This window comes from Pleurodeles waltl, chromosome 7 (assembly GCF_031143425.1).
Source record: "Pleurodeles waltl isolate 20211129_DDA chromosome 7, aPleWal1.hap1.20221129, whole genome shotgun sequence".
NCBI classification, from domain to species: Eukaryota; Metazoa; Chordata; class Amphibia; order Caudata; family Salamandridae; genus Pleurodeles; species Pleurodeles waltl.
In genome coordinates, this window is record NC_090446.1 from 1,511,623,280 (window position 1) to 1,511,649,422 (window position 26,143).

Here is a 26,143-nt window from a genome sequence, read left to right on the forward strand (position 1 = left end):
GATGAAGCTAATGAAATGGAGGAATACATTTGGAATGTCAATGAATTATCCCAGACGTTACCAGTGTCTTTGGGAAATAATATACCAAGCCATTGTCACAGGCTAGTGCCTACAACTGGCCCTCGCTGGAATCAGGTCAGGGTGTTGTAGGACTTTCATTGTAGGAACGAGACTGCTGGATTTTGGGCGGCAGCACCAATGCGCATGGGTTACTGAGTCTTGTCCCACACTGTATGACAGCTGTCGTCCTAACCCTTTCTGCTAGCTCGCAGCACATCACCAGTACACAAGTAAAGATGATTTGTGGCACCCTATCGCATGACACTTTCAGACTCCTCAGGGAAGTCGTAGTGGAACGGATCTTAACCCTTCCTCTCACTTCTCATACACAGAAAGACAAAAACAGAAGCAGGATTTGGATCAATATGTTTTATTGAAGTAACTGCACTCTTTGTAAAAAAAGCATGAATTGCGATTAACAGGATAATGAAACACAACACTGTTCGTTTGGTGACTAGAAAAGTGAAGCAGAGGAAAAGTCCCACATACTGTCACAATAGTGAATATAAAATCCCTACCTGCACCACTAAGATTCTACATGAGAGCAATAGCAGTGTTAGCCCTAGTCTGACCACCTAGTCCCTGGAAAGAAACCCAATTGTCATACCTGTCCTATAGGTAGAGAAGAGGTATGTTGGTCTGCTGGGTGTCCTCCCACATGGATGAAGAGAAGAAGCAGCGTCTCAGGAGAAACTGCAACAACAATGAGCAGCTGGAATGTCCCTTCTGATGTGGTGGGCGCAGTGTGGTGTTTTAAATTAAAACACCTGTTGTTCTCAGAACTGCTCTGATGTGACAGCATGTACTTTTCTGTGTAGCTTAGACAGTGTGCTCTTTGGACTGGCAATACCCGGTAAATATCGTGTATAGCCTTGGTTTGAGCACAGAATGAAAATGTTGTGCAAAGAAATGAATAAAACATTCTGCATGGAAGGACAATTGATAAAAATAATAAAACATCCCTACTGAAATAAAGCTTTGCTAAAATAATAAGAGGAATAAAAATGACTTGCAACTAAGTGAAAGGGCACAGGCCTCAGGCCCAGAACTAAAATAATGTGCCTGTGCAAATGCTAAAATAATCTCACGCCAAGGGCAGTGGGCAACACTAAAAACACACTGGGCACACAAGCCACCTTAAGCCCAGAGAATATTCCACTCTTTCTACCAGGTACACCAACAACTGGCCACAGAACCAGATGGGTGCTGGACCACCGGATTATCATCCCAGTGAGCCTGACCACCCAGGTTGTCCAACTTGCCCATGTTGGTGAAGACGAAAAGTCGGCTACGCAGCAAGGTCTGATTCCCCCACATAGACAAGCTTGTAGAGCCAACAGTATGGTCATTCCCATGGAATCAAGTGACTGGGCCCCCAGTCACCCTGTGCAAACCCTGCAGAAATTGGACCACACAACCGTGGGTCTGCACGTCTTGACTTTGGATGCCTCCCCGATGGGTGATATATCCTTTTCCTGATAGATGACTACTCGAGGTAGTGTTTGCCAGCACCCAATCAGCCATCAAAATCATTCCAAAGGAAAAATAAATTACGGACCCCTAAATGAACTCTGAACTGACAATGGTACACCTTTTCATGAGCAAGAGATAGCAACATACTTTCAATCGCTGAACAATCAGATCAAGAAGGTCATCCACAATAGCCTCAAGCTAACAATGAATTAGAAAGATTCATGAGGTCTTTGAAAAAAGTCATTTGAATCACCCATGCTAAACAACAGCCCTTAGAATAGGCCATATACCCATCCATGAAGGAGTAAAGGCAGACTCCTCACACAACCGCCGGGTGAGCTCCTGGTCACCTTAGTATGGGATGCATGGTCACCAACTCCATTCCACACTTCCCCTAGTGGAGGCCCTCAACAATAGACAGCCAAGAAGCCCTCTGAAGACAAAAGGCCAGTGAATGGAGCCACGAAGGCCTCAACTATCCCAGTAAGTGACCATGTACTGGTTAGGAACATGTTCCCAGGAAGCAAGGTATGTTGTGTTATGTTAAAGATTTTCAAAAGCTCAGCAGATACCTGGAGGCTGATAAAAAGAGTAAGCAAGGGAGTTGTTTAGGCAGATGTAAATAGACAGGTCTTTAGTTGCTTGGGAAACTGTAATAGATTAGGAGCATTCCTGATGTTCAGAGGCAGTGCATTCCAAACTTTTGCAGCCAAGAGAAAGAAACTCCGGCCTCCCCAAGTGGTCCCCTTGAATTTAGGGACGACAATGAGTTTAGCGTTCATGGACCTGAGTGATCATCCTGGGGAATACAAAGCGAGTCCAGTGTGTGAAAACTCTGGGTCCATACCATGGAGGGCCTTAAATGGTAATGCAGAGTGCTTTGAAAGTAATTCTTTGCCATGTGGGTAGCTAATGCTTTTTAATGTAATTCGACACCAAGCAGTAAGATTCAACTTCCATTCAAACAGACTCACTGAACAGTCACCCAGTGGTGTGGAATGATGATAACCACTAGAAGGGGAGGCAAGGTGGTGACAAGGAACATATCACACTTCAAGCATTTTAAAAAGCATTTGCCTTCAGAGGCAAACTGAAGATCAAGTCAAGGAGGAGAAAGAGGAGCGTCGACTAATGTCAGTGGTGCACACACCCAAAGGGGAGTGTGAAGAAGTGGAGGTTGCATCCCTACCACTCCAAGAGGTCAGGCTGACCCCACTTGGATGCCAGGCCTTCGGACTCCATAACCCGCAGGTGGGACAAGGAGACCGGACCACATACCATCTACAATCTTCCGCAAGACCCAGCGCCTTCCATAAAAGTCAGTGAACTTGTGGTGTGATGATAATGCTGCCTCACTGATACTGAGAGTCTATTCTGTCATTCATCGGACCTGGTTGTTTTTTTAATGTTTGGTGAGGAATGTAGTGTTTGCCAGTGAAGCAACTGGAGGACACTCACTGGAGAGGGGGAAACGTTAAGCGGGCCTAGTGTATCAGACACGGATGTATCCCGTGGTCCTATGTGCCCCCGTAAACAGCAGAGCCTTTGGCTGGGCAGGGTCACTCCGTGATGTGCAATGCCTTAACAAACAAGTTGGCTCTGAGAAAATAATACCACTTACCTCACTAACACCTTACAGGCCCAAGCCTGAGTGCCCTGCCTGCATGCACCATAACGGGGTTACTACAGCCCCCTGCTCAACAGACCCTTGCCCCACTCCCGGAGTGGAGTCACCACATATTGCACAACCCTTGGCGAGAGCATGGTTGCTAAAGTTCTGGTACACCATTAAGGGCTGACCGACAATTTCCCCGTATGTGCTGAGAGCTACCTGCTCCTTGCTAGGGCCCATGCTTCCGGGTGAGCTGGATAAATTTGGGGGAATTTCAGCATGTCTGGCCGCCCCTCACCCCATGCACTAGCTAGACGCGGGCTCCTTTGTGCGCCACCCACAGGGCAAGTGTGATCTGCTACGCCACCCTGCAACCCTGGCTTCAGCAGAGAAGACAGCATAACATTACATACAACTGTGGCTGTGATAATACAGATATCCAGGGTCTGTTTAAGACACCTCTACTTACAAATCCAAGTGATTACCTAGAACTAACTGATATAGACATAATATGTACAATGCTGCAAAATCTCTTTGAAGGCTATTCTATTGTCAGCTCTTATTCAGACACAATCTAAGTCCTGATGTAATTGGCTAAAACCATATATAAATGAGCGACAATACCAGAAAATGCAATTCATGCATCTAGTTAATTTTACTACATTTATGGTGAATAACTTTGGTTAATAGTTGTATCCAATGGGTCATTTATCAAGGTGTACAGTTTTGTGCTACCTTATAATATACATTTACTTTTCCTCCGGTAGGCAGATTTTTTGTAAAATTATTTGTTTGTTTAAAACTACTCTACAAACAAGCATTGGCAAAACAAATCGCTTTGAACTCACACTAATATATTCCAGGTCTGATGAGAGGCAAACAGAGCCGCAGACTCACAGTACCAGTATAGAGCCGAGGGGCAAGCAGTGGAATGAACGTTCACAATGAGATAATGATGTCTATGCATCTTCACTTGCAAAGTTTAAACCTAAAGTCTAGCTTTACTAGTAGTAAAGTTAAACGTTTGATCTAAGTTTAGACCAAAAGTTTAAATTTACACCAAACGTCTAACTTTACAACTAGTAAAGTTAGACTTTAACTTTACAACTAGTTAAGTTAGACTTTGGTCTAAATTTAGGCTTTTGGTCTAGGTTTACCTTTGTGAATCGAGCCCTAAGTTTAGAACAAAAGTCTAAACTTAGACCAAAAGTCTAACTTTCACAGTAGGTTCTCTGGCTTGTGATTCACAAAGCTAAACTTAGAGCAAAGGTTTACTACTAGCAAAGTTAGACTTCATGTCTAAATTTAGATTTTTGTCTAAATGTAGACTTGACGTAGACCTAAAGTAACACTTTACTGGTAGTAAAGTTAGACTTTTAGTCTAAGTTTAGACTTTTGGTCTGAACTTGGACTTTTGGTTAAAGTTTACCTTTGTGAATTGGGCCCTAGGTGCACAACACAATTCTTTCTAAGTTTGAGGAGTTTTGGCATCACGCAAAACATACGCTTTGTCCCTTTGTAGCGCCGCATAGATAGCACTGAGATAATCCTATGCTTAAAACTCTGATAGAAAAAAATACGTTTGAGGTGAGCAGATTCAGAGTGTAACTGGTTTTGTAGGATGCTCCATATAAAGGAGCTGCTCTCCGCCTAAACTCAGGAACTACGCACAGTTTGTTGCTTCCTGTTTTGCATACTTTATTTGACATTTTAAGCCTGTAAGGGTATTTTCTATTGTTGATATTATTATAATAATTATTATTATTGTTATTAGTATTATTATTATTATCATTATTATTATTATTATTATTATTATTATTATTATTATTATTATTATTATTATTATTATTATTATATTTTTAGGAAATGCTATTGAGTGTGAAGTCTGCAGTGATCGAAGCAGCATGGACTGCTCTGGTGAGCTGGTGACCTGTGACCAGACTGTGGAAAGCTGCAGCACTACAATGTCAGAGTACAACCTTGGTATGTGTTTGATATTTGAAGGCCTCTTCATGGTATCAAGTCTATGCTGAGTTCTTAACTTTAATTCATTAGCAGGATTGTTCTTTGAGAGAAAAGTTAATTCAGCTGAATGACTCACACCGAGTTGATGCTCATGCAAACTCTGACACATACATTCTAAGAAAAGATATACACCCTTCTCCAGCAGTGGAAAAGAACCCTGCAGCTTGGTTCTCAAGCAAGGAGAACAGTTGTTTATTCATTATCCATCTAACATCTCCCTCCTGGTACAATCAATAATGTTAGGAAAACTGCTTATGCTTCACCATCAGGAGCGCCCTTGATAAACACTGATCACAAAAAACACCATATCTAACTCCCTTGCCTTTCCATGCTGTCAGTAGCTGAGTTCTGCAAAGTACCAATTTTAATTGTTGGTCAAGATGAAGCCTATGCTTGTGATAGAGCTGCAGCAATGCGCTCATGTAATTATTACAAGATGGAGTTGGTTTAGTTTAATCATTTTGGCCCATGCACTCACAATTACCTCTCAGAAAATGACCAAGTGACTAATCAGAAGTGAACAGGCAATGAGCAAGACTGTGGAGTTTGTACTACAGACCAGGGCTGCTGAAAGAATCGAAGGGCTGGGGCTGAGTCAGTCCCATATTAGCAATCACTACACCACGTCACCCTCCCTTATTGCAGAGCTCTAGGAGGGGCTTGCTCCACTGCTACTTGTCAATACTGAAACCCAACCTCTCAGAGGCAGAGGGCTGTTGTGACTACATATTTTTCCACCTAATATATTATGTGTATCAGGCTGTGAGGATAGCTTTGTTTTAACTGGAAGGACTAGTTCTCAGCTGCATGGTAAAGATAATCATTGTTAATATTTAATAATTTATTTGCAATCAATGTCTTTGTTTACACCTTGAACTTGTGACATTTAGTGACTTCAACTCAATGTAACAATGATTGACTTCAAATAAATCATTGTTACATTGTCTCTGAACTTTGGTTAAATAATTTAACCAGTGTAATGTAACCAATTCAACAGATTCAATTATTGTATCACAGTATGCAACTCTATGAACCTCAAACAAATTGCAGTAGAATTCTCCACACAAGTGTACAGCCAAGCTGCTTTTCAGACAAATTCCTAGTCCAGTCCCACTTCTAAATAAGTAATCCCTTTCACGGTGCTAAAAGACTGTCTGTGCATTTAATGAGAGTGCCACAACTTCCTGTGGGTCATTCACCATGTCCAACAGAGGACTGAAGAATGTACGTAAAGGAATCCTTGAAGTACATACCAGGTACAAAACACATGTGTGATTCATGGACACAATCTGTTCCCTGGAGCCTTGGCTAATGTTTTAGCATGAGCAGAGTTGGATAGAAATAGATGCAGAGCATGGGATCTTTCTCCATTTTGGGGAGAAGAGAAATAAATGCATTGTTGAACTCTGCTATGGTTCAAGTGAGCCACTGTCTTCCACATATTTAAAAAAACTTGTACTGCAGTGGAGTGCATTGAGCCTTAGTTGTTTTGTTATATTTACCTTGGATGTTGTCATCTGCAGAGGCTTTACCGGTGACCATATCCTTGATGCCTTTGAAGATTACCTCAAACTTAAATTTGCTGGTTCAATAATAGCAAAGCATCATCTCAAACAGTTGGTAGCTTGAGATTGGGTAGGAAAGCCTCTTCAGCTGCAGAAGCCTCTTCAGGTCAGAATTAGAGAGGCAACTCAAAAAAGGAAGCAAAGACTTTTAAAATGTCAGCTCATTCTGTGAGATAAATCTTGCTATCACTCGTAAGTGGAATTGTGGAGTTGCCTCTAAACTTTTTTCAGTTGTGCGGCAAGAAGTGACATGATTTATCTACTTGCTCACAATGCACCCACTTAAGTTGGAAAAAGATCTATTCGACTCTGGATGTGAAGAGTGTTTTGAGACCGAACTTCTTCTCCAAGATCACAGTTCTACTGTTATACTTCCATGTCACATTCCTGATTTCTCATTCTGGGGAAGGTCCATTGAGAGTTTAATTTTAGTTTCACTCAAACTAGGTCTCATTGTGATGCCCTCTAGGGAGGCCTTTCTGGCCAACAAGAGTGTCTGCATGAACGACAGAAAGCCCTTAATTTAGTTAAGAAGCACACAGTTTTATGGATCTTGAAGGAAGACACTGAAACACCAGAGCTTAAGAAAAAGCATACAAGGGACAGGCATAAAAGGAATGAATAGGGGAGACTGGTAAGGAAAGATACAGGCCGTGTTATAGGAAAGAGTAATCCTATTTCTATTAAGGGAAAATGTAATGAAAGTTTCTCCCAAGGGACAACCAGCTAATGGTAGTCTTGAGAAGTATATGCCATCTGACCACCAATGTGGAGGAGGGTCACAGTCCAGGGCAAGCAGGGTTTTGCAAAAAAGCCAATTAACAGAGATATACTGTTGCATAAACAGCATGCTATATAGCTTTCAGTACAGTGACCATCATTATAGTTACTTAAAGCTTGCATTCTGACATATACTGCATGAAAAAAAAAATATGTGTGGAAAGCATGTTCCATAAAATAGTTTTTGCAATCATGAGCAAGTATCCTTAAATGGCCTGGAGATGGCTTGTGGTAGTGTACAGTACATATTTCCGCTGCACGATAGATGGATGCTCCAAAAAATAGAGTCTCTTCTTTTTGAAGATGAAATCACATAAAAGGTACCTTCAGAACCACAGGGACATTTTTGGTATTCACATATGAATAAAGCAATTCCTCTTTTCTGACACAAAACTTTAGTACTGAGAGCCATTACAATTCTCCTCATTACAAGTTGGCTGTTGCTTTGTGCCTAAAATCATAGAGGGACTGTTTCTGCCTTCAATCCTCTGTCGGCATCCAACAACTAAGAGGACGAGCACAGTATAAGTAGCACTGGGCTGTAAAGAGAGGCAAGTAGGGTACCATTCATCTTGCACAACTGTCTTCATGTTCCATGCCATGAGGGCAGTATAAGTGAAGAACTGCAACCTCTAGGCCTGGGCGGCCAGCTCTTGTGCTGGGTCGATGTGGCTTTAACATTTGTAGGTAATCCAAGTGTCATCAGTGAGATGGTGACTACAGTAGAGCGAAGATGGCACACTCAAATGCATCCATGGGTACTGACCACCAGTGCTGTGAGGGTTACCGTAGACACGGTTCTGGGTATGGTGTAGGGGCCGGCGATGGGGGCAGATCTTTCCGCAGATAGGACAGTTGGCATGTACCCTAGACCCCAGCTAGCAGTATGTTTTTAAACATCTTGCCCCCTAGATCTGAGCCAGTCCACAAGCTTCTGCAGAGCTGCCAGGTATCCCTAAAGGTTTTTGGGGAATGCACACTTGAATGGCAGGCACCGCAGACCTCTGATGAAGAGGAGGCATTTTAGTAGTGACCAAGCTCCACTCCCAAAGAGCTACCTTTATAATCACTCCCTTTAAGTACTAACAATATAAACAATAAAGGTTACGGTTTACAGTAAAGTGGATCAGGGGTTTAAATAATCAGCCAAAACCATTACTGAAAAATATGCACAGTTAGACTTCTTCTAGTTTCGCATTTTATATATTAATTTACATGTCAAGTTTATCATTATAGAAAGTAAAAGCTTAGGTTGAATTACAATCTTAATTCAATATTAAATGCAAAACTCCAATGTGCATTTAATATATAAAAAAAACTGATAGATAACGTTTTCACTGGGCAGAAACATGGGAAATCCAGCATTTCTAGCGCAGTGAGGGCCTCTTTAGCTCATAACCTTTCAATTATGCAGCCAACAATTAGCTTGTTACTTCACGTACAGAGAGAGTCTGTGGCTGGAGATGGTGAATTTCAATGATTTTCTGAAAGCTAAATAAAACCAATTGTTTGTGTGCAACATTCAAACATGCACTTTTCAAAGTGCTACCTAGTACCAGTTCTAATGAAAATTATTTGTTCACACCATTGACATCTGGACATCACCTAACATGGACGGTGTACTGTTACTCTTCATCTAAGATGCTGTCTTCCGATCCCCTAATGAGAGCAAGAAGAATGGATCTCTGAGCAGTATTTTGATTCCTTATATTGTCTGATTTCTCCAATGCTCTGGATAGAAATCTGCAGAGCAAAGCAGCACATCTACTTTACTTTGCACAATAGGAGTGTATTTAGGGCCAGATGTAGAAAGCTTTTTGCATGGTGCAAACTTTGTGCAGTTTGTGCAATGCAAAAAGCCTTTTGCGATGCACATTCACAATTTGTGAGTCGGTACCGACTCGCAAATTGTGAATGCGACTCGCAAATAGGAAGGGGTGTTCCCTTCCTATTTGCGACTCGCATCGCTATGCTAAATTGCTTTGTGACCACGAATGCGGTCGCAAAGCAATTTGCAGGTACCACCAGTGTCACACTGTTGCCCAAAAGGTTTTTTCAGAGCAGGCAGTGGTACAATGGACCACTGCCTACTCTGAAAAAAAGAAACCAAATGGTTTTGTTATTTTTTTTTTTGCAACTCGTTTTCCTTTAAGGAAAACGGTCTGCAAAATAAAATTAAAAAACTGCTTTATTTAAAAAGCAGTCACAGACATGGAGGTCAGCTGTCTTCAGCAGGCCACCATCCCTGTGAGTGCAGGGACTCGCTATGGGGTTGCAAAATGCGACCCACCTCATTAATATTAATGAGGTGGGTCTCTGCGACCCCATAGCTACTCGCAGTTGGTGTCTGAGACACCGTACTGCATCCGATTTTGTGAATTTGCGATTCGTAAATTGCAAGTCGCACCGACTCGCAATTTCCGAATTGCAAATTGGGACCTTGCTACATCTGGCCCCAAATCTTGTGATTTGTAATTATGGACTTTCAGTTTAATTTTAAGAGTGGGTAAACATTTGTGTCAGATCTTTTCTAAAATGGATGCTTTTGTTGTTTTTGGTCAACAGTGTTCCCTGTTCCCTATTTTTGGCAGCCATCTAATGAAGGGCATCTGATGGTGATCATGTACACCACCTTTGTGAGATGGGGCTTGTGCATTATGCAGCCCAATAACTATCACCAGACAATCTTGTCAACGGACATTGTAGGCTGATAAAAATGTACTAATGTTGATGACAAAAACTACAGGGCAGGTTGACAAACAGAATGACTTCTAATCCTGAGGGTACAGTATTACATTTTAGCTATCTTTCAAGAAAGCAAGACTGATGGCTGGATATATCATGCATTTTTGCGATCGCAACGGGCCGTTTGCGATCGCAAAAATCCATTTTGGTATGTATGAATCCCAATTTGTGATTTGGTAACTTGGTACCGAATCGCAATCGGAATTGCGACTGCATACTGATTCAGTATTAGTCAAGGGTGCCCCTTCCTGATACCGAATAGAAGTGGTATGTATGAATGTTTTGCGAGTGAAATGCGGTCGGAAAACATTCGCATTTTACCACCTACTTCAAGTAGGTGGTAACCCATTCACAAACAGGAAGGGGCCCCCAAGGATCGCTAAATGTAATTCCTGGAGTTTCATACATTCAAGTAGCGATTACCTAATCGTGATTCGCAGAAAATCGCAATTAGGTAATTGCTATTTGAAAAAATGATGCACCACAACACCTTTTCACAAAGGGCTCCAATGTGGGAGCACTTCATAGTTTTAAGGAGGAAAAAGGTAAAAGTAGGCAATTGATGTAAATATAAAGAAAAGTAGCACACATCACATAAAATATCATGCACCACATTACATCTGTTCCCAATAGCCAGTCACAAGAACTATACATTTGGGTGTTTGGAAGGAGCAATGACATTTTCAAATGAGCAGGACTCTGAACAAGACTTTTCTCACTGACGGAGTATGTGGAATAATAAAAAGAAACAATTCTACCAGTGACAGTTCTGTTAATCAAGTTTTGCTCTCATTGTGAGATTTGTGTATCGATATCAGGATGAATCCGCCTGTCATGATGGCCATCCGAGTGTATACAGATGATATTTGTGTTCTTCTTTTCACATCCAGAGGGTATGAACCCAATTTACAATGTCTTCAAGAACTGCTCAGGTGTGGAAGCCGAGAACACATTGTACATGGGTGCAGTAAAAGGAGGCTTTTATCAGCTGAGGGTTGAAGTCTGCCAAACAAATGGCTGCAACAAAGAGCCCCTTCAATGTGAGTTATTTGTCTTTATGATACTCACTTCTCTAACGTTTACCTTTTCCACCTATCCAATATCACCTTCTCTCTATTTCCATTGCCTTTATCTTTACCCTAACATTCCAGTGTCCTCTTGCTGTCAACAAGCACCTCTCCCCAGATTTCCCTGTTGCATGTTACATATTAGTCTGCCTCAAGTCTCTGTCAGCAAACTATCTGCCAACAATATCTATTTGCAACTGTCTTTCCCAACTCTCTAACTCTGTATGCTCTCTTTTTTTAAAATTTAAACAAGATTTGTTGAATTCAATAATGCTTTATTGTCATGCCTTATTGCCAAACTATCCAGTTTCATTGTTGTTGCTATATGGCTTTATATATATGAGACTTTGGTAATCTTGTCATGTCACAAGCTGACAGGTATTTGCTGCCCTTGTTGTATAGCCATTTTAGTGATGCCTCTAGGCATGTTATTTTAGCAACTATGCCTGCCGCTTGTACCCTTTAGCCCAATAAGATTTTATTCGGATTCATTTTTATTATTTCAGAATCAGCTACATTCGTGGTGCTGTTTTATTTCTTTATCTAGTTGTTCTTTTACCTAGGAAAGTATTGCTTTTCTTAGCATGACATTCTTCTTACTTTGTGCTTTCCTCAAGGCTACAGTGGGCTATGGTTGCTGACAAAGTGCTACACTGCGTCTCCAACACTCACAGAAGCATACACATCCTTACGTAGGGACATTTACTCAGAAAATCAGCTGTTTTATTATCAAAAAAACTTCTCTGTCCCATGCTCGTTGGAGGGAGGTTCCAGCCAGATGACCACAACCGCATGCTGATTGAATTTGCTACAGCTGCTTGCTGAGACTACCGGTTCCCTGGCCTACATGGGGATGGTGTCTCTCTAGATAACAGGCTTCCTGGCTCAGGTATGGTGGATGATGTCTTGCAAGGGGGGGCCTGAAGGGCAGATTAGGGCTTATCATGCTGTGTTCTTCCATAGCTTAGGTAGGAACCACATATATTATGCATACTGAGAGTATGGTGGGAAGTTTCTTGTGTTTCACTTTTCTTGTCACCATTTTGCTTCTAGTGTGTTTCATAATTCTAATTATTGCAATTCATGCCGTTTTATCTAAGACACAGCTGATTCAATAAATCTTATTGAACCAGTTTGTCTTTGCATGTATGAGACTAATGTAACTTAGAGAAAAGGATGAGATCTGATCCACCACAATTTCCCTGAGAAGTCATCATGTTCCTACAAATCATCCTGACACTGCCGCCCAAATCCAGCATCCTCATTAAGATAATCAGAGCCCATGCAACACCCTTACTACCTCTATGAGAAGGTTTCTTCTGAGAATGAAATTGTCTTCTAGTATTAGGGTTAGATCTCATTGCTGAGAAATGTGGTTTTGCTCTGCTTTTATGCTGAGTTACAACTTTGTTATCCTTAAATTAAGAAATTGAACTAGTTTTGGGGATTCTGAATGTAGTAAGGCATTCTTCCAGACTGAGCAACAGTTGCTTATCTCTCTCAATATATAGGTCTGCTGTTCAGGGGTAGGATAAAATAAAATAATGTTATAATACACTTTGATGAAGATGCTAATGGATGTGGTTAATAATTAGTGTCATTTTTCTAGAAGATGTCTTTGACGTCCTTAGAGAAATGTGTATTTCCTGTTCTTGTAGATCTTATTCATTCAGTTGTAAAAATCTACTAGCCTTTCTTTCATTTTGTTTCTGAGAGCTGGATCTCATTGGTTCCTGCTATAGTTTTTGCAAGTTGTACTTTGGTGGACAGTTGTGCTGGGAATTGTTTTGGTATATTTCTTTTTCACAATGGATCAATTATCTGATGCTACCTAGCTCTTTGAAGAGGGTGAACGTCATTCCTCTGCTAAAAAATCCAAATGCAGATCCCAAACCTCTTTCTAATTTTAGACCTATCTCCCCTATCCTGGGGCATCAAAGTTCCTTGAGAAGATTGTTGATACACAATTATCCTAAGTTTTGGACACTTTCAATCTTCTGCACCCATCACAATCTGGTTTCAGGGCATGACACAGCACAGAAACGGCCCTTGTGGAAATAACTGTTTTTATTAAGTTAAATCTTGATGCAGGCCGTAAGGCTGACTTGATTTTGTTAAATCTCTCAGGGGAATTCACTACGGTCTCACACAATATCTTGTTTCAGCACCATACCTCAATTGTAGTGGAGGGGGTGGCCTAAAAATACCTCAGATCCTTTTTGGATAATAGAGAACCTTCTTTCTCAGAAGTGGAGACAGTAAAGTGTGATGTACCACAGGGCTCAGCCATGAGCCCCACATTCTTTAACATTTATACTGTCAACGCTGGCTTTCCTGATTGAATCCTTTGGCATCAAAATTGTCTAACATGCGGATGACACCTAGTTTTTGCTGAAGACGGGAAAATTTTTCATCCTGCATTGAGGTGTTGATGAGGCGGCTCAGAGCCAACTGTCTACAATGTAATCCAGACAAAATGGAGATTCTGCTCTTTGGTCCTAATCCTCTTCCTGGTTGGTTGAGTGCCTGGCTGAGCAGTTGCTCTTTGCCCTCCCTCACATTGGCTGTGAAGAATCTAACGGTGCTTTTTGATGTTCATCTCTCCTTTAAACCCCAGATCTCTACAATTGTAAAAGCTGCCGACTGGTTACTCAGAATGATAACGTTTCTAGACTTTCTTCCCTGGGAGGCTCAGAAATCAGTTGTCTGGGCCTTGATCCTAGTCAGGTTAGATTATTCCAAAAGTCCTTGTTTGGGTGTCCAGATTAATTTTTCTTTTCACTGCAAATAGTGCAGAATACGGCAATCTGCCTTTTATTCAAACTGCCCAAATGTGCCTCGGTGCCAACTACCACAACCAATTACATTGGCTATCGGTGAGAAAAAAAGATCATCCACTGAGTCTTTTATAAGGCAGGACCTAAATACTTGTCAAATAAATTACAAGAAAACTATCCTCCTATGGTCTTGTGCCCACAGGTGGCCCAGATGTTAGTCGTTCCACTCACTAAGCAAAAGAAACTTGGTGGTTCAGCATGTTCTCTTTTGCCGGCCAAGCATTGGAATGAGCTCTCCTCCCAAGTCAGATGTATTTCAGATTAACCAATTTTCCATAAATAGCTAAAAAGCCAACTGATCAAACTATTATTTGGTAGACTCCATTAAACCTTTTGGTGTAATGCTGGGACAATCCGTAGTAGTCATGCACTCGATAAGTGTTTTCATTCATTCCTAAAAGAACGTCTGTGGATTGAAGCAAAATACCTTGCTGCTGGTCGCATACTGTATCATTTGTTAAAGTTGTGTGAATAGGTGAATTGTTTCAGAGACACTCATCTAGTTTTGGTATTGAGAAACTGAAGTTTCCGTCATCCATATAAATACAGTAGTATTATTCTGTGAATGTTATGTGTATGTCTGTGGGGGGGGCTCAGAGCTGATTGCTTGTTTGTTGGTGGCAAAGCTTCTTTTCCATTTTCTTTATGATCTGTTAGTTTATCTTTCTTGGGAGGGATGTAGTATATTTGGTTTCCTGAATGCCCATAGTTTGGAACAGGATACTCTAAAGTAACCTAAGTGACAACAAGATGACAAAAAACTAAATGCTACAGGGACATTATAGTTAGGCAATATAATTTTTAAAAAACTCAGAAATTCTCTGAAAAAATTCAAAGGGTACAGAGACATTATAGTTAGGTCTTGAATTTACTTCCACAAAACCAGGGGAATTCCGCAATTATAGTTACCCAAGCTAACTTGTGCCCCTGTAATGCACTGCTTATGACATCACATATTATATCACTCATGACATGGTCAGTGACATCTCAAATGGCATCACTGATGACATCATTTATGATGTTATCCAGTATCTGTAAGTGGTTATATGTATGTATGACTGAAGGTGTGAGTGCTTGTATTGGTGAGTAAGTGGTTGAGTTAGTTTCTGAATGAAATCGTAAGTGCATGTCTTTCTAGTTATATACATGATGAAATGGCTTTGTGATCTGTATTGGTGGGTGTCTGAGTATCTGTATAGTACTGCTTGTATGTTTCAGCAACTGTGTTAGTGTGTCACTATCTCTGTTGTTGAGAACATGGATGAGTGAATGTCTTTATAAGTGTCTGTATCCACAGGTAAGTGGTTCTGTTACTTTTTGTGTGGTACGTTAAGTGTATGTGAGAGAAGGTGTACATGTAAGAAAGAGGATCTGTTAGTAGCTGTCTGGGTAATTATGTATGTGTGTGAGAGGTTTAATTGGGGACTGAGTAGCCATAATAGCCTGCAATAAAGACCCCTGTGGGCTGGTGCATTAGGCAACTGTGTGCATTGTCAAGGAGTTGCGCTGTGGCATGATCATGCATAATCTGATTATATATTGAATATTATCAGTGTTTTTGAGCATCATGGAATTATTTTACCTTCTGTTACAGACAATAACATTTGGATATTGGGTGATTCTGACTCCTGTTAGCACAGATTCTAAAACCAAGCTCTGTCAATAAGTGATGCACAGTATTTATGACTGTGACACATTTGCAAGATCTGCTTTCCTACCGTTTTTGTAGATCAGATGCCTCGGCCTGATTTTAGGGTTGCTGTCTGCAGTGTCTTGGTCTAGTCCACTGCAAACACCTCTACTCAGGGCCAGAGGGGAACTAAGCTATGTAGGCAATTTAATGTAACTACTTGCAGTTTTGCTGGACGGCCAGTAAGACTGAGTCAGAGTCACTCACACTGAAAGCTTGTGTTTAATTAGTAACTCAGGGCCAGATGTAGGTAGGTATTCAAGTACGACTTGCAATTTGCGAGTCATAGCGACTCGCAAATTGCAACTCGCAATCCGAGATGCAGAAATGTGTCTCAGACACCTTCTGCGACTCGCTATGTGGTCGCAAAGACCCACCTCATGAATATTCATGAGGTGGGTCGCAGTTTGCGACCCCATAGCGAGTCTAGGCACTCACAGGGATGGTGGCCTGCTGGAAACAGCAGACCACCATGTCCATGACTGCTTTTTTAATAAAGCAGTTTTTTTTTCTTTTTGCAGCCCGTTTTCCTTAAAGGAAAACGAGCTGCAAAAAGAAAAAATACCGAAACCATTTAGTTTCGTTTTTTTCAGAGTAGGCAGTGGTCCATAGGACCACTGCCTGCTCTGAAAAAATATTTTTGTGGGCATTCACAAAGGGGTTACCATCCACTTCAAGTGGATGGTAACTGCGAGTTGGTTTGCGACCGCTTTCGCGGTCACAAAGCAACTCAGCATCGCGATGCGATCGCAAATAGGAAGGGTACACCCCTTCCTATTTGCGAGTCGGAATTACATTTTGCGAGTTGGTACCGACTCGCAAAATGTGACTCTGCATCGCGTTCAGCCTATTGCGCCTCGCAAACAGCGTTTTTCGCCATTTGCGAGGCGCAAAAGGCTTCCTACATCTGGCCCTCAGTTCCCCCAGTCCTAATGGTAAAAATTATTGACCAATTCTGATTTCATTGAAGATGGGAAGATGTAAAGACTTCTAACTATGTCAGTGCTTAATCTGCTGTAACATGATTTAAATTGGACAATGCTGGGAACTCACTCAACACTGGGAAAATGAGCACACCTACCAGCTGGTGTCCTGTTGCATTTACTTTGTAAACAAAGTATTCTGAATATTAGGACTGTGGGAGAGGTAGGTACAAATCAAGCACAACCTTTGAATGTGACATTTTGCGATTCACCAATAATTGGTGTGCGACCTTACTTAGGGAAATGCTGCTCTATGGTATATCTTGCACATTGAGACAAATGTATAGAAAACCTCAAGATCAACATAGATCTGCTTTTCCTTTATACATTGTACAGTTCCTCCCAAAAACACAACTTTGAATGGAGTGAAGTGCCCCACCTGTGAAGTGGACGGTGATCTGAGCTGTGGGGCCACTGAAGTTCTTGAATGTTTTGGGGAGATGACCAACTGTATGTACGTTGCAGGAACATTTCGTGTCTCTGGTAGGTGACTTTGAATAGAGAGGTGATTTTTAAATCCCTTTCCTCTTGATGTAAATGTGTTGACAATAACTGACCACCCTTCAGTGAGATGTGTACAAATGCACACCAATCATCTTCACATAATCACCATCTTTGCTCAAATTTGTATCTATTAGTTTGGTCTTATAGGTTATGACTCTTAACCCTAACATTCCAGGATATTATTCAAGCCACATGAAAAGAGAACCATTCATAGGTAGTTTCTGTATGTCAATCAAACTGTGAAAGTGCCTCTACCACAAGGGCAGCATTATGCATATTTTGTCTAAAATGCTCAGTCTGTAAAGGTGACGATATGCACATTAAAATATCATAATGCCTCAAGAATGCTAGCCATCCTAAAGTCTGCGGAACCCAAAACCTTACACTTGATAATATTCCTGCAGAAGGAAAACCGTGATCATCAAAGGTTTCTGCCTTTTACAAAGGGATTGAGGCTGACTCACATGATTACATACATTGATAATGCAATATTGAGTAGTGTTAATGAAGAAAGCTTATATCCTTAGAAAACCTAGTAAACTCACTCTTACTTAATGTAATTTTCTTATCACCCTTAAAATCCAAATCCAAAGAACTCACATGATAAAACCTTGTCACCATGGCAGGTGGGGGCCTGTCCACTGATTGTTCAATATTTGTCTTTGTCTGCACAAGGATCCATGGCAACATTTGCAACATTCATCTCCATAAACTGAGCAATATACAGCTCAGCTATCTAATGAAAAATCATAGTTGCCAAACTGAAAGGGTCTTCAAGCTCAGACCAGAACTTTGTGAAATAGGACATTTTAGCTTTAAAAAGAAAGCTATATGGTCCAGAAAAGTTGACTTCTTAGGGCTCCAAAACATTTCAGCCAGAAATACTTATCCTAACTATCTCATCAATTGACAAACTCTGAACTCAACAAAAATGAATAAGGACAGACAGGATACATTGCAGCACCCATGCAACCTGCAGGACCAAACTTCTGGAGCAACCATTGCCATTATTACCATTAAGGACATACACAATATGAGCCAAGATTTCTTTAAATCACAATCAAAAACCTGATAGAATATCGATTTGAAGGTTAATTATGATATTTCCTGCAGTCAATCAACTCTGAAGTAGCTTACACAATTTATGAGGCTGTTGAGGTGAACATACTCGGTTGCTAATAATGGGACAACTCAATGTTAGCTGTTTAATCATTAATGAGATTAGGCACACAGTAATTCATACACTCAGGCAACTTAAAAAAAAAACATGCAAAAACATACACTTGTGCATACTTGTCAAACACACACACACACACACAAATATATATATATATATATTTATATATATATATCTATATATCTATATATCTATATATATATATATATATATATATATATAATGGAATAAAAGTAGGAAAAAAACAAGACCTGTAGGAATTTAGCAGAATTTTTCAATAATACATTAATGACAATTTAATTACTGTAGTGAGCAGTCATGCTGCAATGATATTGTGCATGATGACAAATTGCTTAAAAGAGCAAGGATGAATGTCTCATTTAGAAGCAATTGGCCAGCCTCCTTGGAAATGAAAAAGAATTGCATAAGATGCACAATGCCATTATATTTTGGCTGTTCTGTAAACATCACACAGGGTTACCATTGTGTTGTGTCATTGTGCAAAATGTATCATCCTTGTACTGATCCAAGATGTTGCATTTTTTTATCTAAATGTTTTAGCCATTTTGGAATGCTAAAGCAATGATTCCCTTGAAAGAAGATGTCTGACTAAGGCTTGCTGCCAGTAAGATAAATAGTGCTTCATAAGCTGCATTTTAGCTTCTCCTGGCCAGACTTCAGAGCTCATCTTTCATAAACTGAGCACCTTACAGCAAAAATGTTTTTGGACAAAATGATATATCCATGAGGGGCGAGCTTAAGAAGCAATGAAACTGATCAGTGTCAATATTGGAAACTCCTAAAGTGGGACCACAACTTTCCAGGAGAATCCTTCACCATACAATGTGGCACAGATGATCAAATCACTCTATTTCTACTATCATCCATTAATTTGTTGACTGCACGTTTGATGTTGGGCACTTCTTCCAGCTGTGGGAGCTATCCTAATTTGATTTGAGAAATTGTGGGGATTCTCTATTCTAGACCTCCTTCTGTTTGCAGTGCTTCAGCCTGCAGCAAGGCTGATCATAGGGGCCAAGACACAGGCTAGAGTACATGCTTAAAATACTCTCCCACGAGTATGGCTGATTCCCATGCTTCTTTAGCACTGGCATTGGATGCTCCCTGGTGTTCCCGAGACTCAATAGGAAACATTTAACTGCTCAGTGCTCCTAACTGTTCCAAAATCTAAGACTTTGTAATGGGAATTCACCCAATTGAAAATTTCCATGTGAGCTGAGGTTCAATCTATCCAATTTGGTGAGAAAAACATTTAGGAAAAGAATGTTGTGTTAATTGATCCAAGAATTAGGGGACTGGGGTCTCAACACTGTTGGTTTAAAATAATGTGCAACTTGTTTAATGTCTTTATTATGTGTGATGGTGCCACATATATTATATCAGGTGTTGACACCTGCCTGTAAATAAGTGGTGACAACGATTCTATGAGTATGGAGTGACTGAACGTATATGTGGCAGGAAAATTGAGCTTCAACTATATCCCTAAAAATAAACAGGAATATGTGACTCTATATGACCTATAAGACTCACAGCTTAGCCTAAAAATATATAAACCCATATGCAATGGCTGCTATGTCTTCATGCTCACTCTAAGAAATTGGGTTATTAGTTGAGGAAGGTCAGTCAGTGTGAAAATTAAATAATAAAGTCAAAAGGCAAAACAATACAAATCCCAAACTGAATTAGAAAAATAGAGTAAAATGTAAGACCATAATAACATCAAAATGACATATATCCAATATGAGGAAACAGAGATATACATTTTTAAAGATATAAGTAGAAACAGAGACAAGAAGCACACATTGCCAATGACAGTCGATGTTCATAGTAGAGCAAGTCCTAGGCACAATTTGATGTTGGCACTGATGGAGCACTAACCAAAGCAGGTTCCCCTTGGTCAAAGATATTTTCCTATGACTTTAGTACTTTACGTCCCAATCCACCACAGAAATACACGTCAAAAGCTCCCCCTAGCACCTCAGGGGAGGCTCTTAGAAACTCAATGGGTATCATATTATTTGCATGTTATTTACATGTCCTACCCTTAAATACCCATGCACCCTACCCTATGGGCATTACGACCCACTTAGGGGTGACATTATCATTTAAAAGGAAAGTTTTGACTTGTCAAAGAGGTTATACATTTATGGCTGAATTGGCAGTTTAAAACAACACAGCCAGACTACATTGGTAGGCCTGACAACTGGGTTGCTGGTTCATGGAACACTGAGTGCTGCAGCCCACTGTCAGCATTTAACTTATCGGTCCCCGGTACACTCTGTAAAATATGCTAAGGACCCAAAGAGAAGAAAAATATGTGAATCAAATGAATACCAATTTCAATATGTGAAGAGGGGGAGCACAAGCACTTTACTACTAGTTAGCAGGAGTAAATTGTGCAGAGTTTCATGGGCAATAAAAACACTTCAGGCAAAAATCTGGACGTATGTCATGCAAAAGATGATCCTTTCAAACACTCACAGTCCTTAATAATATATCTCCCTAGTTCAGAGTGTGTCACTGACTACACGAGAGGCCACAGACACAATTAAATACGTTTATCAGTGCCTCAACCATCTGAGGAGCTGAACAACAGTCACTTTGTGAATCTGGTGATGTAAAGCTTTCCCTCACATACTTCCATCACACTAGAGAGAATCTTACATCCTGCATCATCAAGATGCAAACCCCCTAATGGTCAGAGGAAACTCCTCCCTCCCAGCTGGAGATGGTAAACCGCTGACTTCCTTAAGGGAAGGCTATGTCTCTATTGAATGGAGGCTGTATTTTCGGTGTTTAGCAGGCTGTGCCACCGCCTACTGTTCTGTGGTATCCTTCTCCCCTATTTGCTCTACTGCTCTGGTCTGCGTCACCCATTACTTATTGTGCAGGCATTCCAATCGATCACGATTCCAATAGCTTACCCCACCTTCCTATAATGCCAGCTATCACTGCAAAACAATTATGGGACAAGAAGAACCCAGAGAGTCTATTCAACAGTGGCTTATGTCCAACTGTGTACTGATGTAGTCAGCTACAGGCTACCTGAGGGGGTTTTATCTTGTGTCTGGCGTGGGCCCAGTCCCAACTTACCTGGATGTCTATAATCCATGCCAACCCCTTAGTAGGGAAGAAAAAACAGTTCTCAGGTGACCTTGATGGATTGACCGGCAGCTATTTTAGAAGGGAAACACCTGGAAGCAGGACTCCGGAACAATGAAGTCGTGAACAATGCAAGCGAAACAACACTTGTGTAAACAATGACTTCGTTTTTCTGTGCCTTAACCACATATGTGCTGAACAATGCACATGCATGGTTAAGGCACAGAAAAAGGGAGTCAGCATCGGGAGAGGACGCGGTCAGGCAAGTGGGGCTGGGGCCAGATTGGAGGGTAGTTGTTAGGGGTGTGGGTTGTTTGGTTTTTAGGGGCGGGGTGGGGGTGCCAGGGTAGTTCTGTTTTTTAATGGCCTGGGGTGGGGGTATAGGGTAGTTCTGGTTTTTAGGGGTTAGGGTGGGGGGATGGGGTAGGTTTGTTTTTAGGGGCAGGGGTGAGGGTGGGGATAGTTTTAGTTTTAGGGTTGGGGGGTCGGGTTGTTTTAGTATTGGCGGTGGGGGGGTCAGGGTAGTTTTTGTTTTAGGGGCAGGGTGAGGGATCGGGTAGTTTTGTTTTGAGGGGCGTGGGGTGTTGGGTTGTTTTAGTTTTTAGGGGCCGGGATGGGGGTCGAGGTAGTTTTAGTTTTAGGGGTGGGGTCACAGTAGTTTTAGTTTTATGGGCTGGAAAGGAGGGTCAGGGTTGTTTTAGTATTAGGAGGGGTGGGGGGCCGGGGTAGTTTTGTTTTTAGAGGTTGGGGTCGGGGTTGTTTTACTATTAGGGGTGGGGGACCAGGGTAGTTTTAGGGGTGGGGGGTCAGGGTTGTTTTAGTTTTTAGGGGCAGGGTGGGGGTTGGGGTAGTTTTATTTTTTATGAGCGGGGTGGGGGTTTGGGTAGTTTTAGTTTTAGGGGCAGGGTGAGAAGTCGGGGTTGTTTTAGTTTTAGGGAGGTGGAGACGTCGGGTAGTTTTAGTTTTTAGGGGAAGGGGTGGTGGGTCAGGGTAGTTTTAGTTTTAGGGGTGGGGTGGGGGGTCAGGGTAGTTTTAGCATTAGGGGCAGGGGTGGGGTGTGAGGGTAGTTTTAGTATTAGGGGCAGGGGGCTTCTGGGCATTAGGGCAGATGGGGGGGGGCGCATGCTGGAACCACGCATGCTGTCCCACAAATACCTTTACTAGGCATGCCTTTACAATGAAATGTTAAGGCATGCGTGGTAAAGGCATTCGTGGTAAGAATGAAGTTGTTGTTCCGAACGCATTGTTTATGCATGCGTGGTTTCAGGATTTGTTGTTCCATCATACATTTGATCACATAAAATAGTTTCAGTTCTTTATCACATCAGGTTAACATTTGAAAACCACTAAGGTCTTACAAGAAGACTTAAGCTTGCTCCTATCTATCATGATTCTTGCTCCACAGAAATTCTCCAGATACGGATTACAATATAAATGTAGAATTATTCAGCACAACTCCCCAGTGCTGCCATCATTAATAGCACCCCACCCAACTGCTGTTCTCCTACTCATCACATAACATATCTATTTTAAAGCTCTGCTGATGACTTCAAACAAGAGCCTGAATCAAATCATAACATAGACTATAACACTGTTGCCACAAACTGAGCAGCCTGGAGACTGGTGGAGCCCTGGCCTGCCCTTGTATGATCTCTTTGAACCTATTGTGCATCGTGTCCTGGTCGACTCTACAGTCATTGTCACAGATGGCATAAAATGTAATGCATTCGTCTGTGAGTGACCTTATCAGCAGGACTTATCGTCTTATCTCGAGCCTGAAAGGGGGCATGTGGTACACAACACATGCGTGTGATCTTTGCCGTTCTCTCCACAGATGCACCTCCTGTCCAGTCTGCATTCCGTGGCTGCACCAGCGCAGAAAGCGCGGAAATGTTCCCTGTGGGTCTTGAGGACGAAAACATTGTGACACTGATAATCAGCAAAGGCGTTTGAAGACGTTTTGGCAATGAGGCTCTGAAGCAAGGATCCCTTTGGCTCCCAATCCTGACAAAGTTCTCTACGTTCGTCCAAATTAAAATCAAGAAACAGCTTTACAGAATGATTATAAACAATATTTGACTTTTTTAAAGCAATTATGTTCTCTTGTCTTGTTTGAGTATTCCACAATCAGTGTATCTCAGTTTATGAATAACAAAATATCAAATAAATGTATTCACTCTATGTTTGCTTGTGTAACATCTTGTTAGCTGCTGTATGTCTAATCATGAAAGGTTGGGCTATCTATGTTAGTTTTTTTTTGTGAGAAAAATCATAATTTCTGAAATGTATGTAAGCCTTTCAGTAGAAACAGTGATTTAGAAGATGGCCAAGTTCCAAGATCACAGAAAGGATGCTAGAAGTATTCTTGAGAGAAAATAAAATGCAATCTTTAAAAGTCCCAAGCTGCATTTGTGTTTGCTTCTGAGGTTGTCTTCGATAGCAGTACATAGAGTGCACAGTGTGGAGGAATGCCTCCCATTCCCCCACTGACCAGAAGAGTGGAAAATAAGAAAACAGAGGAAAAGGGATGCTTCAAGAGGATGTGATTTGAACCCACAGTTCATTACAGTTTAGAACAGTTAGATTATGTTATGTTATGTTATGTTATTTTTATTTGTACCGCGCACAGCTGCCCCAGCAAAGGGGCGTCCCGGCGCTTTGAGAAGGTAAACACAACACAGCACTAAAAGCGGGCAAAAGAAGACAAAACACAACAGATAAGCTTAGACAAATAAAAAGGTCTTAATAGACCGCCTAAACTGAAGGAGCTCATCAATGGCCCGGATTTGCGGATTATCTCGTATTTATGTTAAGTAAAGTGACAGAGAATGTTCTCAATGTATTCACCTACGTCTGAGATAATCTGCTGTGTGTTTAGGTTTGGGAGGTTAGCACTGTGGTTACCCTGGCTTGAGGAATCACAGTGATCACAGTAAGGAATTTGACAAACCTGCCTTTGTCCCGCTCTAAAGCGTGTTATGCACTTCCGAATATTTGAAAGAACAACTAGGTCCTAGACCACTACTGCTAAACAACTAAAAAGTCTCTGCAACTAAGTACTGAACAACTACTGTCTAAACAACAATTGTGCCTGAATAACTATTGCCGGCACAACTAATATAGGCAATTGTTATTCAGGCACAATTGTTGTTTAGACAGCAGTTGTTCAGCACTTAGGGCCATATTTATACTTTTTGACGCAAAACTGCGCTAACGCAGTTATGCGTAAAAAAAATTAGCGCCGGCTAACGCCATTCTGAAGCGCCATGTGGGCGCCGTATTTATTCAATGACGTTAGCCGGCGTTAGCCGCCGGCGCTGCCTGGTGTGCGTGAAAAAAAACGACGTACACCAGGCAGTGCCGGCGTAGGGGGAAAATGGAGTATGGGCGTCCAAAAATGGTGCAAGTCAGGCTGAGGCAAAAAAATCGCCTCAACCCGATTTGCGCCATTTTTTTTCACTCCCAACCCCCATTGAAATGACTCCTGTCTTAGCAAAGACAGGAGTCATGCCCCCTTGCCCAATGGCCATGCCCAGGGGACTTCTGTCCCCTGGGCATGGTCATTGGGCATAGTGGCATGTAGGGGGGCACAAATCAGGCCCCCCTATGCCACAAAAAAAAAAAAATAATAATACTTACCTGAACTTACCTTAATGTCCCTGGGGTGGGTCCCTCCATCCTTGGGTGTCCTCCTGGGGTGGGAAAGGGTGGCAGGGGGTGTCCCTGGGGGCAGGGGAGGGCACCTCTGGGCTCATTCTGAGCCCACAGGTCCCTTAACGCCTGCCCTGACCCAGGCGTTAAAATCCGGCGCTAATGCAGGTTTTTTAGACCCGCCCACTCCCGGGCGTAATTTTTGCCCGGGAGTATAAATACGACGCATATGCATCGGAGTCATTTTTTAAGACGGGAACGCCTACCTTGCATATCATTAACGCAAGGAAGTTGTTCACGCAAAAAAATGACGCTAACTCCATGAACTTTGGCGCTAGACGCGTCTAACACCAAAGTATAAATATGGAGTTAGTTTTGCGTCGAATTTGCGACGAAAAAAACGACGCAAATTCGGCGCAAACAGAGTATAAATCTGCCCCTTAGTTGTAGAGACTTTTTAGTTATTTAGCAGAAGTGGTTCAGGCAAGTAGTGGTTTAGACCTAATTGTTCAGGATGTTTCCCTGCACTTCCATTTCCATAGGTCAGACTTTCAAACACTTCTGCTGCTGATTAGCCCTTCTCAAGCTGCTAGTTATAATGAATGTCACATCAACATGCAACATGCACATCAACATGCAAATACAATAGTCAAAGGTACTTACAAGCTGTGTTTGTACTAAACATCAGACAATAAGTGTAACTCACCGCTGCCTCTAGTGAGCTAGTTAGGATGCATTAGGATTATAAAGGAATTATCTTTGAGATATCTGTTCTTTAACATTGTTCTGCACCTTTTGGAAAGCGGATACTTCTAGGGGAGCTTTCGCAGTTTACTGATGTTCTATGGGGT

At 41.6% G+C, this 26,143-nt stretch overlaps 1 protein-coding gene across 1 annotated transcript in view; it reads left to right on the forward strand.

Annotated features, from left to right (window-relative positions):
- The window catches only part of LOC138247456 (phospholipase A2 inhibitor and Ly6/PLAUR domain-containing protein-like), a 32,012-nt gene extending 7,973 nt beyond the window's left edge, over positions 1-24,039 (forward strand). The window contains exons 2-5 of the mRNA XM_069202081.1: positions 5,009-5,128; positions 11,151-11,300; positions 17,174-17,320; positions 23,476-24,039. Of these exons, the coding sequence (XP_069058182.1) occupies positions 5,009-5,128; positions 11,151-11,300; positions 17,174-17,320; positions 23,476-23,594 (536 nt within the window). The 3' untranslated portion in view covers positions 23,595-24,039. The remainder of the gene's footprint in view (positions 1-5,008; positions 5,129-11,150; positions 11,301-17,173; positions 17,321-23,475) is intronic.
- Positions 24,040-26,143: the final 2,104 nt, after the last annotated feature.